Here is a 24578-nt window from a genome sequence, read left to right on the forward strand (position 1 = left end):
CAACAACCCATTCAGTTTGAATAAGAAATGCAAGGCAAAATATTTATATAAATTCCTTTTTTATATATATATATATTAATGGAAGGAATTGTGCCTCATCGTTGGTGTCAGTGGGAAGAATTGTGCCCTTTTGATGGCGTTATTGGGAGGAATAGTGCCCCATAGTTGGTGTCAGTGATGGGAATTATGCCCTACTGTTATGCCCTGTACACACGATCGGTCAAACCGATGAGAACGGTCTGATGGACTGTTTTCATCGGACCAAACCGATCGTGTGTAGGCCCCATCCGTTATTTATCCATAGGTTAAAAAAAAGCAATCTCGTTTTAAATTTAACCGATGGATCGGTTAAAAATCCACGCATTCTCAGAACCAAGTCGACGCATGCTTGGAAGCATTGAACTTCGTTTTTTTCAGTACGTCGTTGTGTTTTACGTCACCGCGTTCTGACACGATCGTTTTTTTAACCGATAGTGTGTAGGCACGACTGACCATCAGTCAGCTTCATCGGTTAACCTATGACAACGGTCCATCAGATCGTTCTCATCGGATGGACCAATCGTGTGTACAGGGCTGTAGTGGGTGGAAAAGTGCCCCAGGGGCCGGATAAAGGCAAGCAAAGGGCCACAGTTTGGAGATCGCTGCTCTAAATGATTGTAAAGTTCAGTGCAGCCAAAATGCCTATTCCACCCATTGCTCTTAGTTTTCATTGAAACCTAGGCGTAGCAGTCCCTCTGTCTTTTTCTGTTTTGCTGAGTGTAGTACAAAGCATGTCAGTAGGACTGTGTCTTACTTGAGACATTTTTTAATCCGCTTGGCAGAACTGACAAGTGAAGTCTGATGCAGACATAGCTCAGGGGGCCTCTAAAGCCCTGTACCCACTATCGGAAATTTCCGATGGAAAAAGTCAGACAGATTTTTTCCATCAGAAATTCCGAACGTGTGTATGCCCCATCGGACTTTTCTCCAAGGAGTTTAGATTTAGATTCCGTCGGTATTCCGATGTGAGTTTGGCCGGGCAAAAGCCTGATCGTGTTTACGGGGCATAAAGTAGCTATCGACACCAGCCCTTGCATAAATTATTTGGCTTTTGATCTGAAGCCCACCTTGACCTACAGTACCAACAACCTTCTACCATTGAGCAGTGTAGTATGATGGTCCTTATGACTGCTTTCCAAGAAACTGCCTTAATATGTCAATTTAATATACTGTTTTAAAGAGTCTCCCTAAAAAAGTGATATTAAAAACCTCAAATGGGTGAAAACAGAACTTGGAGAAAAGGTGGGAAATGTACCACTGGGAGTCCCTAACTGAAATAGCTATTTTGGGTAGAGACATATAGGAGTATAATTTAGTGGGCAACAGCATGTCCATGGTGATATAGCTTTTAATTTCTCATGGTAAAATGTGTTTGACTTTATTTCTTCCTTGTTGCATTGTTTCCTTTAGCTGAATCGAAGTGACAGTGATAGCTCAACTCTTTCCAAGAAGCCACCTTTTGTGAGGAATGCAATGGAAAGACGCAGTGTGAGAGTTAAAAGGGTATGTGCATTTCTTATAACTAATGCGCTTCTTTGACAAAGGACAAAGTCTAATGCCATTTGTATAAAGCAAGCAACATGTGGCGAAGGCACAGTCCACCTCCTCTTAGTCAACACAGTCCAGAATTAACACTGCGCCACCTATGCATCATATTCACACCAATCTTTTTCAAGTTTTGAGCAGTAAAAAAAGGGATTTTAATATGATTTTTTAAAGAATTTTCCTATTAAAAACCTCAAAACAGTGAAAATCTGGAAAAAGGTCGAAAATTTCCCACTGGGAGCCTCTAATTGAAATATCTTTTTTGGGTAAGGATCCTATAAAGACGTATATAAGTAGATATTAGTGAGTAACAGCATGTCCATGGGCTTCTCCAATTTTTCAGGAATCAGCTGAAATTCAAGCCATGTATGGCCTGGTAAAGTCTGTTTATTAACTAATGCTACTCCCGCTGGTCAGCCAGAAGATTTACACATGGACCAGCTAATTACCCTAAGCCAGGGGTCTGCAACCTTTAAGACATAAAGAGCCACTTGGACCCGTTTCCGAAGAAAAAAAAAAAAAACTTGGAGCCGCAAAACCATTGCGACATTTAAAACAAATATAACAATACTGTACAATATCCAAGATTCCACCTCCACATGCCCAGCAAATGCAATACTGTACAATATATCAGATAAGAGTGCATGCCCAGGCTGGCCCCAGACTAGGCCGCTCCCCCCCCAGTCCCAGACACTTCCAATCCACACATTATCCCGGTCCTCACCTGCACTGCCTGCTCTAGTGCTCTTATTGTCTATGTCACTCGTCGTCTGTCTCTCTCTCTTCGCAGGGCCACGGTCTTTGATCCGGAGCGGAGCCACCGCGGGGGATATGTCAGGGGCTGAGCTGAGAGCTCTCGAGTCGTGACAGGCTGAGGCGGGCGGGAGATGCGCCAGCGCCACCCGGGCCGCGAGCACAGACAGGCCAGCTCTGTGGCCAGTCACATGACGCGCCGTGACCGAATCACAGGCCAGCTCAGGCCTGTTGCCACATGACCCCCCCCTGCCCCCCGCACGGTAGATGTAATTGCGGTAATGCCGCCCAAGTAATGGGAACGGCGTTACCGCGAGGGTAAGAGTAATCAGGTAGATTACTCGTTACCCTCAAAAGGTGCCCCAGAGCCGTGGCAAAGGTTCAAAAGAGCCGCATGCGGCTCCGGAGCCGCGGGTTGCAGACACCTGCCCTAAGTAAATTTGGTGGTGTCTTTGTGGTGCCAAATATAGTTTTGAGCTGCAGAGAGCTCTTTATTAAAGATTGGCAGACTTGTGATCAATGACTTTGCAGTATATTGGTTAGCATGATGTGCCTTATTTTTATTTTATTTTTTTTAACTTGTTTTTAATACATGACCAAGGATACCCAGATTACTATGGGTTAAGATACAGCAGAGCAGCTCATTTTGCTGACTGAAACCTGAGGACCAGCTTTCTAACAAGGGGCAAGTTCCTATTATGATGTCTGCGTTCTGTAAGAAAGTATATAATTATGTTGCAAACTACAGTAGAGCTTCATCTGCTGGCTGAATGAGCAATGTCCTTTGTTGCAATTTCAGTGCTGATATTCTATAGGCTTTTGGCAGCCACTTCCTGTCTACATGCATGCACACCAGCATTACACACCTGGCATTTCTCAGGGTGGGTTTCCTGATGGTACCAGCAGTGGACAATGTCCATTTAATGTGTGACAAAGCAGGAGCACAACTGGGGACAGAGACAGAGTACTGTCACCCTTTAACAGGAAGAGCCTGAACAAAAGACCTCGATGGCAGGATTATCGGGTATTCTTTTAATAAAAAAGCAGATTTAAAATTATTGAAAACTGTTTATGAAATCTACATTATCATGTAACAAGTTTAAAATTACATTAGTGATTGTAAAGTCTCGTTTTGCAAAAAGAAAAAAAAAACAATAAACATGTTCTACTTGCTTCCTCTGTGCAGTTGGTTTTGCACAGAGCAGCCTGGATCCTCCTCTTCTTGGGTCCCTCTTTGCTGCTCCTGGCCCCTCTCTCCTATGGGGGCAAACAAGCCATTTTACAGCTCTGTGTGTTCATTCAGACAAGGAGCCCTGTCCCCTCTCTCCCCTGATTGCATGACTGACTTTGATTGACAGCCATGGGAGCCAATGGGTATGCTGCTGCATCTCAGACAGTCGGGAGGAGTGTCCTGGATAGCTCAGAGATTATTTTTTTTTTATCATTATAGATAGACCATAGACTTGTTAAAGGAGAAGTATGGCCAAAGGTTTTTTGGCTATTCTTCCTGTATAGGCCACAGTAGTTCAGTTTGCTCTGCACTCCTGTGACCCCTTTCCAGCAGACAGTGGGCTAAAGCCTGCTGTCGGCTGATGTCACAGACCCAGTCCATGCTCTAAAAAGATCGTGACCATATGGTGGGGATCTGCCCAGAAGACCGGACCGGCAGCTGGCTCAGCCTCTCAGTGAGCCATTAAGAGCCCTAGCCAGCCGCTCCCGGTTCCCCTGCACCGCCCAGCGCTCCAGTGAGCACTGAAGGGGCGGAGCAGAGAGTAGGTGACTGTCGCCTCTCTCTGCAGGCTGAAGACCAAGAGCTAAGCGGTCAGCTGTGTTTGTTTGCTCAGTTCACGGTCTAAGGCCCCTTTCACACATGCGGACCGTTTAGGTCCGCCTGTCAGTTTTATAGGCGGACCTGAACGGACACTCCATGCAGTTCTATGGAGCGATGGATGTCAGTGGCGTCATGTCCGCCGACATCCACTCTGCTAAATAGAAACACTATTTTCCATCCGTCTGGCGGATTTGATCGAATAGGCGGTCCGTTTTCATTCATTCCCTCATAGAGGAGAGCGGGGCTCCGACAGGTCCGTCTGAGCACAGTGAGTGGAGACAGACTTGTCATCCGCCGCCTCAGTGGGGATCAATGGAGCGATCTCTGCTCAGCAATGTGTGAAAGGGGGCTTAAGAGATGGCGGTGGCAGGGGATGACAGCTGCAGCCATCTAGGTAAGTATGTTTTTTTTTTCTTTTAAAACCCCAGGTTTTCATAGTTGTCTGTGCGCCCGCTGGGGATATTTGCCCTTTCTGTTTTGTCCTGGTGATTTTTGTGACCGGGCAGAAGGTGATGGGAAATCCAGTATTTTGCAGATGCCATTGGAACAGTAATATATAAAAATGTATCCATGGAGACACCTGTTCCATTGACAGAAATTCAAAGTCCCCAAGGGATTACAGATGGTAACAGAAAAAAACTTGACCAGGGTTTTAACCATTTATTCAAAAGACAAAAAGTTCTGGCTTAAATACTCTGAGGTGAGACATGCATGTAATGTATCCAAGGGTAACATTTACCAAACAGAGTTAGATTATTTTCTATATTCTACCAATTTTTTTTTCTCACTCTTTGCCCATTTATTAATTTGTAATGCTTTATTTTGCTGGCATTACTTTTTTTCAAGTCAGGCCAAGTAAAAGCCTTTACCTTCTTTAGGAGGCTTTTGCTTGTACCATGCGGTGGCCAGCAAATTGTCAAAGTAATTAAGGCAATATTACTGCTGGAATTATGTGGGTTTTTTTCCCTGTTAGTAATCTGCTTTGCCTGTTCACTGTCCATTTCATCCTTAATGGGAACCTGTCCCCAGGGAAATGGATACCTTCAATTTCTATGCCCTATGGAACTATTAGACTTTGCCTCTTAACATTGATATAGCTTCAAATTAACAAATCAAGGTGTTGTAGATGTTGAGGGGATATTTAAAATGATCTTTATTGTTTTAGCCATCCTTGAAGCTCTCTGGGAGAGAACGTGTAATTCGTACATCTCTGGACCTGGAATTAGATCTGCAGGCTTCAAGGACGTGGCATAATCAGCTTATTGAAGAAATTGCTGTACTAAGAGAGCTGAAAGAACAGTTAGAGCAAGCCAAACGTCAAGGTGAAAATGAGCTGCCTCAGAGGATGAAAGATGATGACGGCTTTAGGCTTCTGTTCAGACAAGTGGAGAAGCAAGTATGTAACATTAACCCTTCTAATTTCTTGTGCAATGAGGTTCTAACAGTCTGCCATAACAGCGGCTGGCACTATTGGGAATGTTATAAATTGCAGTTTACCAATCATTAGCTGTGATGGCTTCATATGTTTTCTTTCTTTAGGCTTTTTCCTCTCTGTTTTCACCTGGTGGTCTGGCCAGTAGCACACCTCCTGTATTAGAGTGCTTACACTCTGGATGAGGCACAGCAGCATTGCCAGTCTGGGGAGAAAAAAAAAAAAGTAACTATATTAAGCCTATTTTCCCCGAGGGGAAGGAGTCCATGATCAAAATTTGTCCGTGGAAAAAAATATAAATGTTGCATTTGCACCAGAAAATAATATATAAAAATATCAAAAAGAAAAAAAAATATATAAAAAAAAATCCTTATGAAGAAATAACCACATATGATGCGAAGCCATAAATGAGACGCTATGGGCGGTTATACCGTGAGCAGGTCTCCCTGTCCTCTGTCGGGGTAGTCCTTTATTGGCGAAGTCTGAAGTGGAAAAAAAAAGTTAAAAAGATGGGACTTTATATGAGGCAATACCTACGATTTACCTCCATCCCTAGTAATTTGAAAAAAGGAGAAGTTATGGGACTTTGTATGAAGCAACACTACTAAGTTGAATGAATCAATTATTGTAGGCATTGTTTATTGAGTACAAAAGGCATACATGCACTGTATAATGGTACAAACTTATACAATTTAGTAATTATAATATTAGGTCTGAATCAATAACAAATTGAACAATGCATGACAACACACAATAAACTCAACATGGTATACATAGTTAAGACCATGGGTATGTAGACCAAAATTGTAACGGTAATAGCATAAGGGCATAAAACAATGATGGATTGATTCATTAAAGTAGACTATAATAAGGGTACAAATAATAAAGCACTGTGACCCTGCATCATAAAAAAGCTCTACAAAATACAAGAAAGCCTAAAAACAAAATAAAAAATGCAGTCATCACATTAGGAATTGGTAAGCTGCAATATAATATTTGCTTTTGGGTTTAATACTGCTTTAATTTGTTTCTTTTACCCATGCTAAAGATTTTATCAATGTATCACTACATTGATTGTAGTTGTGGTAAGTGTAAAACCTCGTACACACGATATGATTGTTGGTCAACCAAGCATCTGATTTGTGTGAAAAGGGCGTGTGCCTGGACCTTGTTTTGCATACAAATGGCACACAATTGTCGTGCCACAAGCACGAACGTAGTGACATACTACGAGGAATTTCAGCTCTTGAGCGCCACCCTTTGGGCCTCTTCTGCTAAGTTTGTGTTTGGTGAGCATTGATTTCAAACATGCGTATTTGTACTTTCGACTTTTGTATGACGCATTTGTATACTGCCCATCAGAAAATCTGATGACAAACCGTTGTCTGCCAAAAATTTACTAGCATGTCATCCAACATTTGTTGGCAGAAAGTTGGACAACAATTGTCAAACGGAGTGTACTAACTAGGGTTGTCCCGATACCGATACTAGTATTGGTATCGGGACCGATACTGAGCATTTGCGCGAGTACTTGTTTTTTTTCTTCCTCTGAGAGGGGGCGGAGAGCGGTCGGAGAGGAGAGGAGACTGAGAGGAAGGCAGAGAGCAGAGCAGTCCTCGGGTATGTAAAACATGCCACTGGAGGAGAGCTGCTGCCGCTGCCACCGTCTAGTTGATCGGCGCTCAGGGAACATAACAGCTTTCATTTGAATAGCTGTGTGTTCCCCGCCGCGCGTTGTCATATATAGCCGTTCCCCCTTGTCCGGGCACTTTGATAGACAGATCACCCATCCCAGGATTGGACAGGGGACCTGTCTATCAAAGTGCCCAGGCAAGGGGGAGGGGCTTTATATGACGTAGCGCGGCGGGGAACACACAGCTATTCAAATGAAGGCTGTTATGTTCCCCGAGCGCCGATCAACTAGACGGCGGGGGGGGAGACCTACACAAGGCTGCATTGGGAGACACATGGCTGCATTTGGGGAGACTATCGGTATCGGTATCGGCGAGTACATGAAAAAAAGTATTGGTACTTATACTCGGTCCTAAAAAAGTGGTATCGGGACAACCCTAGTACTAACAGTAAGATTTTAGAACAACAGTCTGTCAACAGACAATCCCCTGGCCAACAATTGTATCGTGTGTACAAGGCTTTAGACTATTCATATATAGTGCCAGATTAAACCATGAAGTGTAAGCAATTCCATCATTACTTGGGATACCATGAGTTATGAGGACATTATTATGATTGTTAGGAACAATTCTTTTCACAAGTGCAGATTTTCCCGTTTTCTTGCCATCAATAGCCGATTTGCTCATTTTGTGTGAAGAGGCCCTTATGCCGCGTTCACACGATCGGAATTTCCGACAAGAAGAGTTCGATGTGAGCTTTTGGTCAGAAATTATGACCGCGTGTAGGCCCCATCGGACTTTTTCTGTCTTTTTCTGTCGTTTTTCTGAGAGCTTAAAGATGTTGCCGAACATATAGGGCTGGATTCACGTAGATCCGCGCATTTTTACGGCGGCGTAGCGTATTTACGCTACGCTGCCGTAAGTCAGAGAGGCAAGTGCTGTATTCACAAAGCACTTGTTTCCTAAGTTACGGCGGCGTAACGTAAATGGGGCCGGTGTAAGCGCGCCTAATTCAAATGAGGGGGCGTGTTTTATGTAAATTATTGGTGACCCGACGTGATTGATGTTTTTTACGAACGGCGCATGCGCCGTCCGTGTACATATCCCAGTGTGCATTGCTCCAAAGTACGCCGCAAGGGCGTATTGGTTTCGACGTGAACGTAAATTACGTCCAGCCCCATTCACGGACGACTTACGCAAACGACGTCAAATTTTCAAATTTTGACGCGGGAACGACGGCCATACTTAACATTGGCTACGCCACCTAGGGGGCAGTTTTATCTTTACGCGGCGTATCTCTTACGGAAACGGCGTATCTTTACTGCGACGGGCAAGCGTACGTTCGTGAATCGGCGTATCTAGCCATTTACATATTCAATGCCGAAATCAACGGAAGCGCCACCTAGCGGCCAGCAGAAAAATTGCACCCTAAGATACGACGGCGCAGGCAGTCGTATCTTAGCTAGGTTTAAGTGTATCTCAGTTTGAGCAGCTTGTATAAATATATAAGTGGACCTTATCATAAACCTGGTGGAAATTTGTGCCCATTAAGATCGCTGCAAAAGGCAAGGGGAACTTTTTGTGTCTGGAGAAAGGGGTTTTATCTCTATATAGGGAAAGGATTCTTTGCAGTAAGAGCAGTGAGCATATACAATAGTCTTCCACGCCTACTAGTTCTAGTCAACTTAGAGTGTTTGGATATATTTTTAAATGCAGAACATTATACCTGGCTATTAATATGTGGAAATTGCTGGGGTATAGGATTGCATTGGGGATCAGGAAATTATTTTTCTTCCGTTAGGCCATAGTGCATCATACTTTAGAAGGGTTCGTTGCCTTCCCCTGGATAATTTTGAAGCTTTAGGATACTGAAGATGCAAGGTTAAATTAAATTATGTTTTCAGTTGAACTCTGTGAATTTGCATTTTATGAAGTGGGTCTATGGGCAGTCTAATGTAAATGGATTTGTGTCTGTTTACCAAGTTCATTGAGGTCTGAAAAAAAATTAAAAGGACTGCGTGACGGATCGGGGTAGTCTGATGTAAATGGGGATTTTAAAAAGTTGGTTACTAGTAAGTTTACAATTTAGGGGAAAGTGCCCTTTTCTCCCCTTCCTACTATTTAGCACCTGATTTTTTCTTTTTTTTTTTTTTTTTTTCTCTCTTTTCACCGAAGTAAATACACAATTAGGGGAAATGATCCTTATACTTTATATAGATTTCCTACAGATTTATTGGCTTTTTTTTTTTTTTTTTTTTTTTTTTTTTTTTTTTCTCTATTTAGGGGAACGTGCCCTTTTTTTTCCCCATCTTAATATTTAGCACCTGATTTTTTTTTTTTTTTTTTTTTCTCTCTCCCTCTCCTCCTTCTTCCCTCTCTCTCCCTCCTTTTTCCCTCTGTCTCTATCTTTGCCCTTCCCTCCCATCTAATACGGGTAGGGTATTTCCTACCCCTAGGTATTTCCCATGGTTAAGAGATGGGGAAAGACTGGTTCAGGAGGTAAAAAGGGACAGAGAAATCTAGGAGTAAGACTGGCAGAGGACTACCCAGCTTCTATACTAGCTTAGGAAGGGGTATATTTTGAGACCTTGTATGTTAGTTTGTATATTGATTTTATGTTGTATTTATTGTACTGTTTTGTAAAGAAATTAATAAAAGATTTGTTATAAAAACTAGTAAGTAACCAGGAACTGTTAGACACTAATGCCCCGTACACACAATAATTTTTTGGCATGAAAAAAACTACGTTTTTAAAAAAATGTCATTTAAAATGATGGTGTGTGGGCTTCACATCATTTGCTGCATTTTTTAACGACGTTTTAAACTATGTCGTTTTTCGGGTTGTAAAAAATGATTGTGTGTGGGCTAAAACAACGTTAAAAACCCGCGTATGCTCAGAAGTAAGTTATGAGACAGGAGCGCTCGTTCTGGTAAAACTACCATTCGTAATGGAGTAAGCACATTCATCACGCTGTAACAGACAGAAAAGCGCGAATCATCTTTTACTAACAGGAAATCAGCTAAAGCAGCCCCAAGGGTGGCGTCATCCGCAATGAACTTCCCCTTTATACGTGTTGTACGTCACCGCGCTTTGCTAGACATTTTTAAAAACGATAGTGTGTGGGCAATGTTGTTTTAATGATGTAGTTGGAAAAAACAACGTTTTTTCTACATGCTGAAAAAACGTAGTTTTTTTTCATGTCAAAAAATGATCGTGTGTATGCGGCATAATACATGTATCATTTAGGCCTATGTAAGTTACAGCAGAGTTCACAAAATGCAGCAGCCAGGATTTTGTCATCTACAGTACAGTGTCTAAAATGCAGAAAAGAGCTAAAAAAAAGAATGAAATATTAGACATCACAACTACACTGCTCAAAAAAATTAAAGGAATGCCTTTTAATCAGAGTATAGCAACAAGTCAATCAAACACCTGGGATATTGATCTGGACAGTTAACCACATGCCATCCGGCCACTGCATATATAGGGCTGGGTGGTGCTTCCTTCTGAATGGACGTTAAGGGACGTCCCTCAGAAGGAGGGGGATTGTGTCCCCACACAGTAAAAACAACTGTCCCCCACATACAGTGCCTTGCGAAAGTATTCGGCCCCCTTGAACTTTGCAACCTTTTGCCACATTTCAGGCTTCAAACATAAAGATATAAAACTAATTTTTTTTGAAGAATCAACAACAAGTGGGACACAATCATGAAATGGAACAACATTTTTTGAAAATTTCAAACTTTTTTAACAAATAAAAAACTGAAAAATTGGGCGTGCAAAATTATTCAGCCCCCTTAAGTTAATACTTTGTAGCGCCACCTTTTGCTGCGATTACAGCTGTATGTCTCTATCAGTTTTGCACATCGAGAGACTAAAATTTTTGCCCATTCCTCCTTGCAAAACATTATGAGCTCAGTGAGGTTGGATGGAGAGCGTTTGTGAACAGCAGTTTTCAGTTCTTTCCACAGATTCTCGATTGGATTCAGGTCTGGACTTTGACTTGGCCATTCTAACACCTGGATATGTTTATTTGTGAACCATTCCATTGTAGATTTTGCTTTATGTTTTGGATCATTGTCTTGTTGGAAGACAAATCTCCGTCCCAGTCTCAGATCTTTTGCAGACTCCATCAGGTTTTCTTCCAGAATGGTCCTGTATTTGGCTCCATCCATCTTCCCATCAATTTTAACCATCTTCCCTGTCCCTGCTGAAGAAAAGTAGGCCCAAACCATGATGCTGCCACCACCATGTTTGACAGTGGGGATGGTGTGTTCAGGGTGATGAGCTGTGTTGCTTTTACGCCAAACATAAAGTTTTGCATTGTTGCCAAAAAGTTCGATTTTGGTTTTATCTGACCAGAGCACCTTCTTCCACATGTTTGGTGTGTCTCCCAGGTGGCTTGTGGCAAACTTTAAACAACACTTTTTATGGATATCTTTAAGAAATGGCTTTCTTCTTGCCACTCTTCCATAAAGGCCAGATTTGTGCAGTATACGACTGATTGTTGTCCTATGGACAGAGTCTCCCACCTCAGCTGTAGATCTCTGCAGTTCATCCAGAGTGATCATGGGCCTCTTGGCTGCATCTCTGATCAGTCTTCTCCTTGTATGAGCTGAAAGTTTAGAGGGACGGCCAGGTCTTCGTAGATTTGCAGTGGTCTGATACTCCTTCCATTTCAATATTATCGCTTGCACAGTGCTCCTTGGGATGTTTAAAGCTTGGGAAATCTTTTTGTATCCAAATCCGGCTTTAAACTTCTCCACAACAGTATCTCGGACCTGACGCCCCCCTGATGACGTGGTAACCCACGAAACAATTGTCGGAGGCTAGTCTGGCACTTTCTCAGCACACCAGCTGATCCCGCACGCCGCTGCAATTGAACAACGCGCCTCTTCACACAGCAACCCACACAGCTGAGGGTCCTGTTAGACGCATGCAGTCCTAGTGCCGGGCAGGCACTCTCCAAGTAAGGGGCCAATCAGCTTTTTATGTTATGTGATTTTAAAATAAACAGTAATGCACTATAGCTTTTCTCTCTGTTAATGTTTTTGGATGGAATCCTGATCATCACTGGCATTGAATCTGCAGTCTGCACGTTATCATCAGTGTGCAGGCACTAACACCTGTTCAGCTTATCTGACCCAATTCATATGAAAGGGGTCCACTGCCTTTGGTAAGCCTCCATTTTAGCAAGATCACTTCGGGTGCAAATGTATTAATGGTGGTGGCTGTAGCAACACTCAAGATCCGTTTTTGCATGCTCCAATGATCGTTTGGATTTGTCAATAAGCACACATGGACTGTTTTATTTAATTTTGCATATGGTTTTGAGTACCGCAATAAGACGCACTATTTGGATAGTGTTTTTTTGGACTTTCACTGAGGTCACCAGTGTGTGTGCTATATTAGCACAGTGATTGCATATGGTCAAATCGAGATATTTTTTGTTATAATTGTTTAGACATTAGAGTGTATCATATACACATTTCCCACATATACCATTTGGGATCACGTTTTCTACACCCCATTAGAGGTATTTTTTACTAGCGCCCTCTTCCCCCATTAGAGTATCTCGGACCTGCCTGGTGTGTTCCTTGTTCTTCATGATGCTCTCTGCGCTTTAAACAGACCTCTGAGACTATCACAGTGCAGATGCATTTATACGGAGACTTGATTACACACAGGTGGATTCTATTTATCATCATTAGTCATTTAGGTCAACATCGGATCATTCAGAGATCCTCACTGAACTTCTGGAGAGAGTTTGCTGCACTGAAAGTAAAGGGGCTGAATAATTTTGCACGCCCAATTTTTCAGTTTTTTATTTGTTAAAAAAGTTTGAAATATCCAATAAATTTCGTTCCACTTCATGATTGTGTCCCACTTGTTGTTGATTCTTAAAAAAAATGTGTTTTATATCTTTATGTTTGAAGCCTGAAATGTGGCTTTTCCTTCTATACATGGAAATGAAAAACTGAGGCTGAAGGAGACAGCACCACTTCCCCGATTATGAACTAGAAACAAAACATCAAATAGAGTGGGACTTTTTAGGTACTGAAACACCCTCTCGAAATGACAGGCAAAACCTCAAAGATAAAAACTTTTTTCTCTTATCGTCCATGGACGGACACAGCCTTCACAAGTCTTGACATATGGTTATGTTCCTGGTCATAGGAGAGGACTAGGCAGAACATGTTAGATATTTAAATACATGTTACTTTAACAGAGTTGAACAGCCAACGCCCAGGGGGCGGTCCCTCCAGACATAACCCTCCTCCCTGCAGCATGCAGCCTCAGAGAAGGACGTGGCTCCCTTTGGGCCCAGAGCCCTGAAGACATTTTTCATTTTATTTGAGATTCTTCTATCAACTGCCGACTGGGTGACAGGCTGGATATATAGATCCTTGTAGTCTCCTCAGTCCGGCCAGCGAGCGTGAGCCCACCTTAGCTAAGAGCTGGGTCTGCCACGACATACCCCATGACTCCTGGGGTGTCCGGTGGGCTTGTTGCTCCAGGGTCTATACATGACTGGGCTGTTGTGTTGTCTCACTCTCAGTGGACCGGGCCGACAGCTACTCCAACACAGTTATATGCCTGTCAGGAATGCGCCAGCGGGTCCTCGCATGGACGGGTAAGTACAGTCCTTCCTGCCTTGGCGGGTCGGAACGGCTGGGCATTTCTGGGGTTAGGGGGTTCTCCTATCCTCCATTTCCCTGCTCTCTGTCACATTTCCCTCTGCTGCTCTACCACTGCTACCGGGGTGGACCTGTGGAGGGGGGGTCCATTTCCCAACGGGGAACTGTGGGGTGTCTGGGCCCATTTTTATCTGTGGGGGTGTGCTTTGCCTCAGGGAAGCCCCATTCGGCCTTCTCATCCACACCGTGGTGTTTCGCTGCCATATTGGCGGCGCCGGCGCCATTTTTTTGCAGTCTGCTGTTTACAATGGAATTTCCCATTGGCGGAAAATTTTTACGTGGTCGCACTATGGCGCAGCTTGTTATTGCGGTCAGCCATTTTATTGTGGTGGGGTTGTGGCCTCTAGTGCTGGCTTCTGAACGGCGCGCAGCACAATTCTCCTCACAGTTCTGTTCCTCACAGCTTTTCCTCACAGCTTTTGCCTCACAACACATGCTGTGTACAGAGGGCGGGCAGCGGCGCTAAGCAGTCTCTTGCTGGGTTGGTAAGTCCCCTGGGTACCCCCGGTCAGCGCAGCAAGGAGGGTGGACTTTAAGGTCTTGAAAAGGTCCCTGAGAGCTGTCTATGTTATGGAGTCAATATCTGGTCCTTCTTCCCCAAACAAGCCAGAGGTGGCAGCTGGTGCTCCTGCACCTGTGGTTCCCATGGACACTTTGTCGGCAGTCCTGGAAACATTTGTTGCCAGGGTGGAAGCGGCATGTGGGCGTAAGGGGGGTACAAAGCGCCCCCTACCCCCGCCATCTCCTGGGGAATGCTCTGACTCAGATCCAGGCCTGGCTGCGGCACAGGACCCCGGTTTTTGGCTGTCCGAAGATGTGGACCAGGACCTTCATTGTGAGGAAGACCCCTCACCTGGGTCAGTACAGGACAGAACACTTGTTAGTGCGCTTATCAGTGCTGTGAGGGACTCCCTTAAGCTGGATGGTGCAGCTGAGGCATCTACTGAGGGCTCAGTCTTTGTTGGGTCCCACAAGTCTGACCGCTCTGTAAAGGTTTTTCCTTATGTGTCCTTTTTTGACAAGTTCATTCATAAGGAATGGGAAAAGCCGCAGAAGTCCTTTGTGGTTCCTCAGCGCCTGGCGGTCCATTACCCTTTTGACCCCCCGGTTGCCCCGGTTAAATAAGGTAACCACTCTCCCTATAGAAGGGACCCTTGCTTTCAAGGACCATACTGATAGTAGGTCAGAGGCGCTGACCCACTCCATGTTTACCATGCTGGGGTCTGCATTGTGGCCTATTGTGGCTGCAACCTTGGTGTCTCAGACACTCACTGAATGGGTAAAGGTTTTGCACCAGACTGTGTAGGAGCACCAACTCCCTCCCGAATTTATTCGACTGGCCGACCAGTTGGTCCAGGGCCTTGTATATGTCTGTGATGCTACCCTGGATGCAGCCCCCTTGATATCCAGAGCCTCTGTTTTGGCGGTGGTCTTGCGCCTCCTGATTTGGCTGAAATGCTGGTCTGCTGACCAAGCACCCAAGAAAGCTTTGGCTGATTTACCTTTCAAAGGTGGGAGACTTTTTGGTATCTCGCTGGACGACATTATTAAGGATGTCACTGGAGGTAAGAGCACTCTCCTCCCTCAGCCCACCAAGGGGAAGGAGCCACGCCGTAAGCCGGTTCCTTCTTTTCCCACGCAAAAGCAGTATTTTCGTCAGTCAGGGCCTGCGGGTAGACCCTCTCAGGCTGACAAGGGCTCAGCTGGAGGACAGAAGCCATCCCTGGGTGCGTAAGCCGAACAAACCGGCATCCAAACCCACCACATGAAGTGTTGCTCCCGCAGGCTTCGCAGGTTCACAGCTCGGTGGACCTCCCTGCTCTTCGACCAGTGGGTTTGCGAGGTGGTCTCTTCGGAGTACAAGATATTCTTTCTTATCCACCGAACAGATTCTTTCCCTCAAATCTCCCTCTCCTTCCGGCCCTATTGGGGGCAGTACAAGACTTGCTAGGTTGTGGGGTAATTTTACCTGTTGCAGGACGAGAGGTTTCAGGTATTTTATTTTAATTTGTTTGTGGTCCCGAAGAAGGACGGGGTCCATCCAATCTTGGACCTCAAAGCCCTAAATGCCTTTGTGAGAGTACGGAAGTTCTGCATGGAATCCATTCGCTCGGTGGTGGCTGCGCTCCATCCGGGGGACTTTCTGGCGTCCTTGGACATCAAGGACGCATACATGCATGTCACAATTTGTGCAGGACACCGGAGGTTTCTGCTTTTGCAATCGGCGAAGACCACTATCAGTTTGTGGCTCTTCCCTTTGACCTAGCGTCAGGACCAAGAGTTTTCTTCACCAATCCTACCTTTGCTGAGACAGCGAGGCATTGCTACTTAGGCTACTTAGATGATCTTCTTCTGAGAGCAGCTTCTGGCTCAGAATTAGATGTGGATGAGTCTATAGCCAGCCAGACCCTCCGAGAATTCGGGTGGGTGTTTAAACATCTTGAAGTCGGTCCTGGTCCTGGTATTTGGAATACCTGGGGTTGATTCTGGACTCCGCGGAGGCAAGAGTTTTTCTTCCCCTGGAAAAATTGCAGACTCTTCAGTCTGCAGTGAAGCTGTTGGCATCCCGCAAATGGTCGTCTCTCCGTTTTTTGCATGCGAGTCCTGGGTATGATGGTAGCCTCCTTCGAGGCAGTACCGTATGCCCAGTTCCACACTTGAGTATTGCAGAAGGAGAACCTGTCCAATTTTAACAAATCTCCATTGTCTCTGGATCGCCAGATTCAGGTAGCCACCTAGTCAGAGTCTCTCTGAATCGGTGGCTGAAATTCCCGGCTCTTCGGTCTGGGAAGTCGTTTCCTCTCTTCCAGTGGATGGTGATTATGACGGACACCAGCCTCACAGGTTGGGGAGGGCGTCTGGGGGGTCCAGTCGGCCCAGGGTCGCTGGCCTTTACAGGAATCCCGTCTGCCGATCAATGTCCTGGAACTTCGGGCGATCAGGCTGTGCCTCTCCTTGTGGTCAAGGAGGTTTCAAGGTCGCCCAATCAGGATCCAGTCGGACAATGCCACGGCGGTGGCTTATGTCAACCATCAGGGGGGAACACGGAGTTCTGCTGCAGCGTCTGAGGTCGCTCACATCCTAAGGTGGGCGGAAAGAAGCGTGCCAGTGGGGAATGGTCATTGCATCCGGAGGTGTTTCAACTCCTTTGCCGGAGTTGGGGCACACCAGTAGTGGATCTCCTGGCCTCTCGTCTCAACCGCAAAGTGTCGAGGTTCGTGGCCAGGTCCAGAGATCCCTGGGCAGACACGTTAGTGGCCCTGTGGGGTCAGTATCGGCTAATTTATGCCTTTCCCCCATTGAAGCTTCCTTGGCTGCTCCGCAGAGTAGAGCCGATTGGTTCCCGATGATTCTAATTGCTCCAGACTGGCCTCTGCATCCTTGGTACGCCGATCTTGTGCACCTGGTAGCGGATGCACCCTGGCGGCTGCCAAAGCGGGAGGACCTTCTGTCTCAAGGTCCCATACTTCAATCTGCTTTACAGTTGCTGGTTTTAACGGCATGGCTATTGAAAGCCAGGTACTAAGGGACTGGGGTCTTTCGGACTCTGTCATCTCAACCATGCTGAGGGCAGGGAAGTCTACTTCCAGGAAGATCTACCATTGCACCTGGAATGCCACGTACACACGACCGCTTTTAGTGTCATGGAAAAAACAATGTTTTTCTCAACAGGATTCTTGTCAAGCCTGCCTTGCATACACCCGATCGTGAAAAAAAAAATGCTCAAGCAAAGCGAGGTGGCGTACAACACGTACAGCGACACAATAAAGGGGAAGTTCCATTTGGATGGTGCCACCCTTTGGGTTGCTTTTGCTAATTCCGTGTTAGTAAAAGTTTGGCGAGAGACGATTTGCACTTTTCAGTCTTCATGCTTTTCAGTCTGTTACAGCGTGACGAATGTGCTATCTCCATTACAAACGCTAGTTTTACCAGAACAAGTGCTCCCATCTCATAACTTGCTTCTGAGCATGCACGGTTTTTTCCCGTCGTTAAAGCCTACACGCTAACGCTTTTCACAACGTAAAAAAACAGCGAGAAAAATTAGAGCATGTTCTAAATTTTTAATGCCCATTTTTCACGATGAGAAAAATGCTCTAGAGCCTACACATGGTCGTTTTTAATGACCAATTTAAAAAATGCAATTTTTCTCGTCATGAAAAACGGTCGTGTGTATGTGGCAGAAGGCTTACATCTCTTTATGCAAAGAGATGGGGTGGCGTTCACGGACGTATCCGGTTTCCAGGTTACAGCGTGGAGTAGATCAGAAACTTGCCTTAAGCACCATTAAGGGACAAATTTCAGCCTTGGCTGCGTTCTTTTGGTGGCCCATTCTGTGGTGGGTACTTATTTGCAGGAGGTTCATCATATACTTACCCCTCTTAAACCACCTCTTCCTTCAATGGGATCTGAATTTGGTGCTCTTGTTTCTTCAGGAACCTCCCTTTGAAAACATCAGAGAGATTCCTCTCTTGACACTATCTCAGAAGGTGGCCTTTTTAGTGGCCATTACTTCTGTCAGACGTGTTTCTGAATTGGCGGCCTTGTCTTGCAGGTCGCCATACTTGGTCCTCCATAAGGATAAGGCAGTGTTGCGCCGGCAACCTTCCTTTCTTCCTAAGGTGGTTTTGGCCTTTCACCTTAACGAGGACATTGTACTTCCATCCTTGTGTCCTCGGCCGGCGCATCCTAAGGAGGTTGCGCTACATACTTTAGATGCGGTACATGCTTTGTGGGTGTACCTGTCTGCTATGGCTCCGTTTCAGAGGTCTGACTCACTTTTTGTGTTGGTGTCTGGTCCACAAAAGGACCTGGCGGTCTCGTCGGCCACCATTTCTCAGTAGATCAGGCAGACTGTCATACAGGCCTATGCTCTTAAGGGGAGGGCGCCCCCCTTTCCGGTCACGGCACATTCAACCAGGGCAATTGGTGCTTCCTGGGCTTTCCGACATCAAGCGTCTGTCTCACCGGTGTGTAAGGCGGCGACTTGGTCATCCGTTCACACTTTTTCTAAATTTTACAAGGTTGATGTGAGTGCATCTTCTGATGCTTCCTTCGGCTGCAAGGTTTTGGAGCTCTGCTTGTTTTGGGGTGAAGTTTGTTTGTTTTTACTGATACTGTTCCCACCCCTCGTTTTTTCACACTGCTTGGGGGCGTCCCATATTTCAAGACTTCTGAAGGCTGTGTCCGTCCATGGGCGATAAGAGAAAATAGGATTTTTTTGTACTCCCCGTAAAATCCTTTTCTCTGTCGTCCATGGACGGACACAGCACCCACTTCTCCTTTTTAGGTTTGTACTGCTTATTACGAACTGAGGCTGCATACTGCAGGGAGGAGGGTTATGTCTGGAGGGACCGTTCCCTGGACGGGGCTGTTCAACTCTGTTAAAGTAACATGTATTTAAATATCTAACATATTCTGCCTAGTCCTCTCCTATGAACAGGAACATAACCATATGTCAAGACTTGTGAAGGCTGTGTCCGTCCATGGACGACAGAGAAAAGGATTTTACAGTGAGTACAAAAAATACTATTTTTTAATTAAACAAATATATTAAAATTCATACTGGGGGTATAGCCATATTAATGGCAGTGATCTTAATGGGCACAAATTTCCACCAGGTTTAGGATAAGGTCCACTTATATATCCTTATCTTTGATGTTTTGACTGTCATTCCGAGAGGGAGTTTCAGCACCTAAAAAGTCCCACTCTATTTTAGGTTTTGTTTCTAATTTTCATTTCCATCAAACAATGTGCCATCCTTTGGTTCCTAACACATTACCCAGTCCATATCAGTATAGATATCCAGCATGATATTTTTCCCCAGATCTGATGTGTTTTCAAAGTGTACCTTTGTATACCCTGTAATTTTTTTTTGAGCAGTGTATATTAACAGGCATCACACACAAATCTGGCATATACAGTATAGTTTATTTTGGCAATAGATGTGCGGAGACCTGTGTTCTTCATATTAATAATTTGTCACATAGGTATTTACTTTTAGTAACAGTTATCGGTTTTATAACTACTTAGGTACAAAAAATAGAGCAGAAATATGAAATGCAAGCAGAGAAGATGATGAAAGCAGCCGCTAAGGATGTACGCCGCCTACGAGGACAAAGCTGTAAGGAGCCACTGGAAGTCCAGTCCTTCAGGTAAAACTGTAATATAAGCTTTAGAAATCCAATTTCCTTTGCAAAACTACTGTGTGCATTCACAAAACTGTATATTATAATACTTAACCATTTGCCAACCAGGCCAATTCTGACACTTCTCTCCTACATGTAAAAATCATAATTTTTTGCTAGAAAATTACATAGAACCCCAAACATTATATATATTTTTTTAGCAGAGACCCTAGAGAATACAATGGCGGTCATTGCAGTTTTTTATCTCGCACAGTATTTGCGCAGCAATTTTTCGAACAGTTTTTTTGGGTTTTTTTGCATGCTTAAGAAAAAAAACAGTAAAGTTAGCCCAATTTCTTTGCATAATGTGAAAGATGAAGTTACGCCGAGTAAATAGATACCTAACATGTCACACTTCAAAATTGCACACACTCGTGGAATGGCACCAAACTTTGGTACTTAAAAATCCCCATAGGCGACAATTGAATTTATTTTTACTGGTTACATGTTTTGCGTGACACAGGAGGCCTAGGACTAGAATTATTTCTCATGCTCTACTGTTCGCGGCGACACCTCATGTGTGTGGTTTGACCACCGTTTTCATATGTGGGCGGGACTTAGGTATGTGTTCGCTTCTGCGTGCGAGCACACGGGGACAGGGACACTTAAAAAAATAAAAACCTGAATTATTGTTAATTTTACTTAAAAATGTACAGTTTGACGCTCTTTTTTTTTTCTAAACGAGGGACTCCGGCGACCATCTGGTCCTCTGGAAATCTCTATGGTAATCATCCGGGCCATTCTCCGACTCACTGATCGCAGTGGTGAGTCGATAGAAGCACGAGAGGGGGGATTGTCCCCTCTCACCGCCCGTAAGACCAGCCGCTATGATCGTTCTCATGGTTCACAGAATCGCTGGCTGAAAAAGACAATATCTGAATGATGCCTGTAGCTGCAGGCACCCAGATATCCCTGCACAAAGGCCAGGATGTCATATGACAGCCAGCCGCCAGCAAGTAGTTAAGCTGACATAATTTACTACATGTGATTTTTTAAATGAATGAAACAACTGAAATACATGATATGGTTTTCTTTTGGTGGTTTTTGATCACCTCTGCAGTTTTTATTTTTTGCTGAACAAACTAAAAAAGAACAGCATTTTTAAAGAAAAAAAAAGTTTTCTTTGTTTCGATTATAAAAAAAAATATTTCCTTCCCTGACGGGCACTGATGAGGCAGCACTGATGGACACTGATGAAGCAGCACTGATAAGGTGGCACTGATGAGGATGCACTGATATGTAGAATTGATGGGCACTGATAGGTGGCACTGATATTCAGCACTGATGGGCACCAATAGGCAGCACTAATATGCAGCACTGATGGCCACTGACTGGCGGCTGTGATTGGCAGATAGGCGGTACTGACAGGTGGCACTGATGGGCAGCACTGATGATGAGGTACTGACAAGTTTTACTGCTGGGCACTGTGAGATCTGAGGGGGCTGTGCTGATAATCAATGTGCTGATTATCAGCACAGACCCCCCCCTTCTGACAGGGAGAGCCGCCAATTGTTTACCAGCACTTCCTGGCTCACGCGATGATCAGCTGTGATTGGTCACAGCTGATCACGTTGTAAGAAGCCTCTGACAGAGGCTTCTTATCACGATCATAGATGCGGCATGTCAGACTGACACGCCGCACATGCGATCGCCGCACTGTGCGCCCCCATGTTATCTTGCTGGACGTCATATGACGCCCAGTCAGGATAACAGAACCAGATCCTGGCCGTCATTCTTCATACGGTGGGCGGAAAGTGTTTAAAAATAGTGTTCTTTCATTAATGTGCTGATCTAGTGCATAAAACAAAACCGTGTGTTTTCACCTCCTTGTGCCACCTCTATGTTCCCAGAACTCTCACCTTAAAAAAACAAAAATTATGAATGTAATACCCACGATGGTGTTACATCTGATATGGCTCCCTGTGTGGGGCCATCCTCCAGATGGTTCTAAGTAGTAGTTCCTTTAAGTTTCAGTTTCACACGATCACTCCATATGTTTAGGGTATAAGAAAATGTAGTACTTTAAAATTGTTAGTAGTTTATTAAAAATAGCAGCTCTTACAGTTAAAAACACTATGGGGCAGATCCACAAAGAGAGTATCGCCGGCGTACTTTCAAATTTCCTGCGTTGTATCTTTGTTTTGAATCCTCAAAACAAGATACGACGGCATCTGGGTTAGATCCGACGGGCGTACGTCTTCGTATCTTAGATGCAATTCTTCGGCGTCCGCTGGGTGGCATTCCCGTCGTTTTCCGCGTCGAGTATGCAAATTAGCTATTTCCGACGATCCACGAACGTACGAGCGGTCGTCGCATTCTTTTACGTCTTCTCTAGTCGGCTTTTTTCGGCGTATAGTTAAAGCTGCTATCTGGTGGCGTACGCAATGTTAAGTATGGCCGTTGTTCCCGCATATAATTTTAAAAATGTTATTTTGTTTGCATAAGTCGTCCGTCAATCGGGCTGGACGTAATTTAAGTCCACGTCAAAACAATGACGTCCTTGCGACGTCATTTAGCACAATGCACGGTGGGAAATTTAGGGACGGCGCATGCACAGTTCGTTCGGCGCGGGGACGCGCTTCATTTAAATGAAACACACCCCCTACTCGCCGCATTTGAATTGCGCGCCATTACGCGGCGAGAGATAGACTACGCCGCCGTAACTTGCGACGCAAATTCTTTGTGGATTCGAAGCTTCAAAAAGTACGTTACAGCGGCGTAGCATATCTCCCATACGCTGCGCCAATGCAATTCTATGAGGATCTGCCCCTTTGTTTTGTATCAGTACATAGACTTGCCAGTCTTTTTCATCACTTCCAGTCCGGACCGGACATCACTAACACTTTACATATTGCTTTATTTGTGGGAACACGAAATGTGTAAGCAGCAACTCACTAGCTCATTTATTTCTACATTATATGTGATTGATTCACACTTGGGGTAGCGCAGAGGTATACTTGTGCGTGTTTGCTCCCGAACCCTGCTCTATGCCTTCAGAAGACACATAGAACCGCCGCACCGCGGCTCAGCCCTGTCCCCTGCTCTCTCCTCAATGGCTCTCTAGCTGTGATTTGACAGCAGTGAGAGCAAATGGCTCCTGTAAGTAAGGAGAGAGAGATCTGGGACAGCCCAGGCTCCTGTGTACATCGCAGGATCAAAAGGGGGCTCAGGTAAATCTTACGGGGCTGCGGGGGGAGCAGGTCTTAGAATTAATGAAAGTAAAAAAAACTTTCAGCCTTTACAGCCACTTTAAACTTACAACCTTCAAGGACTAAGTTTGACAGACGTGATATCCGCAACCATTTAGACATGAAAGATTTTACAGCTGATATTTGTTCTAAACAGTTGAGATGATAGTGATATATTGCTGAAAGGAGTCTCTTGAGTTTGTAACTAAGACTAAATCATTATTTTTTCTGTATTTTTTTCTAGAGAGAAAATGGCATTTTTCACCCGGCCAAGAATAAACATTCCCACTCTTGCTGCAGATGATGTTTAATATTGACCATAGAAGTATTTTGTGTTTCTGTTCTGAATGCCACTACAGCAGAAAACACAATCAAATGTGTCTGAAGTAATATGTTGTGGTGTTATGAAGGTACAGAGTTTGTTGATATGTGTTAAATCTTCAAAGTTTTAAGAGAAAACCATTTTCTACACTAATGCAAATAACAAGAATTGACCGTTTATTTTCTGTATTTCCAAGTTTGTACAGTTTGTATAATAAGAATCATATTTTGATGGAAGATAAAAAGCACGCTCCGCTGTGCTGTTAAAGAAATATGACTTTTGTATAGAAAAATGCTTGAGAGCTTATATTGCAATAAAATTAATTTAATTATACTTCAAGTTTTACCCTTCAACCTTAATAAATGAAATGTTGCTGTAGAATATACATGGTACGTTCTACTGGAATCACTTTTCTCATGAAGTATTTTATACTACATTTTTAGAAAGACTGTAGGACAAGAATACAGGTTTTATTACATGTTAAGCTTTTGGCATTATTTTATGATGCTGTAGTACACTGGGGTTCTGGTGAAAAGAAAAAACATTGTTAATCAAGTGACTTATCACCTACTGACAAAAACACCATTCGGCTGAAGGTCAAAATCATCTTTTTTTTTTTTTTTTTTTAATAAAAATCATTCTTGATGATTTTGTAATCTCTTGTCTCATTGCATTAATGACGTTTTATTGTGTTTAAATTATTCATGGATATTAAAATTTCCACCACTCAGTAATATGACTATCAAGTGGAAAGTGTATGGAATATAAATATCTGCAACAGGTAACCCAGATATACCCAGTGCAAGAATAATAAATGATTGGTTTTATTTTGGTTCCCTGTCCCTTCAAAGTGAAAGCAAAAACGAAATAAATACAAGAAAAATAAAAAAAATATGAATGCAAGAGGAGATCATTATGTTATTTCTTCAAAGCTGGTAAACTATTTCCCTTTG

General features: G+C 44.1%; 1 protein-coding gene across 1 annotated transcript in view; it reads left to right on the forward strand.

The window, feature by feature from the left end:
• The window catches only part of WWC1 (WW and C2 domain containing 1), a 218560-nt gene extending 194530 nt beyond the window's left edge, over nucleotides 1-24030 (forward strand). Inside the window, exons 20-23 of the mRNA XM_040344669.1 lie at nucleotides 1450-1542; nucleotides 5334-5564; nucleotides 19961-20082; nucleotides 23548-24030. Coding sequence (XP_040200603.1) covers nucleotides 1450-1542; nucleotides 5334-5564; nucleotides 19961-20082; nucleotides 23548-23614 — 513 coding nt within the window. The 3' untranslated portion in view covers nucleotides 23615-24030. The remainder of the gene's footprint in view (nucleotides 1-1449; nucleotides 1543-5333; nucleotides 5565-19960; nucleotides 20083-23547) is intronic.
• Nucleotides 24031-24578: the final 548 nt, after the last annotated feature.

Source organism: Rana temporaria, chromosome 3 (assembly GCF_905171775.1).
Source record: "Rana temporaria chromosome 3, aRanTem1.1, whole genome shotgun sequence".
Taxonomy (NCBI): Eukaryota; Metazoa; Chordata; class Amphibia; order Anura; family Ranidae; genus Rana; species Rana temporaria.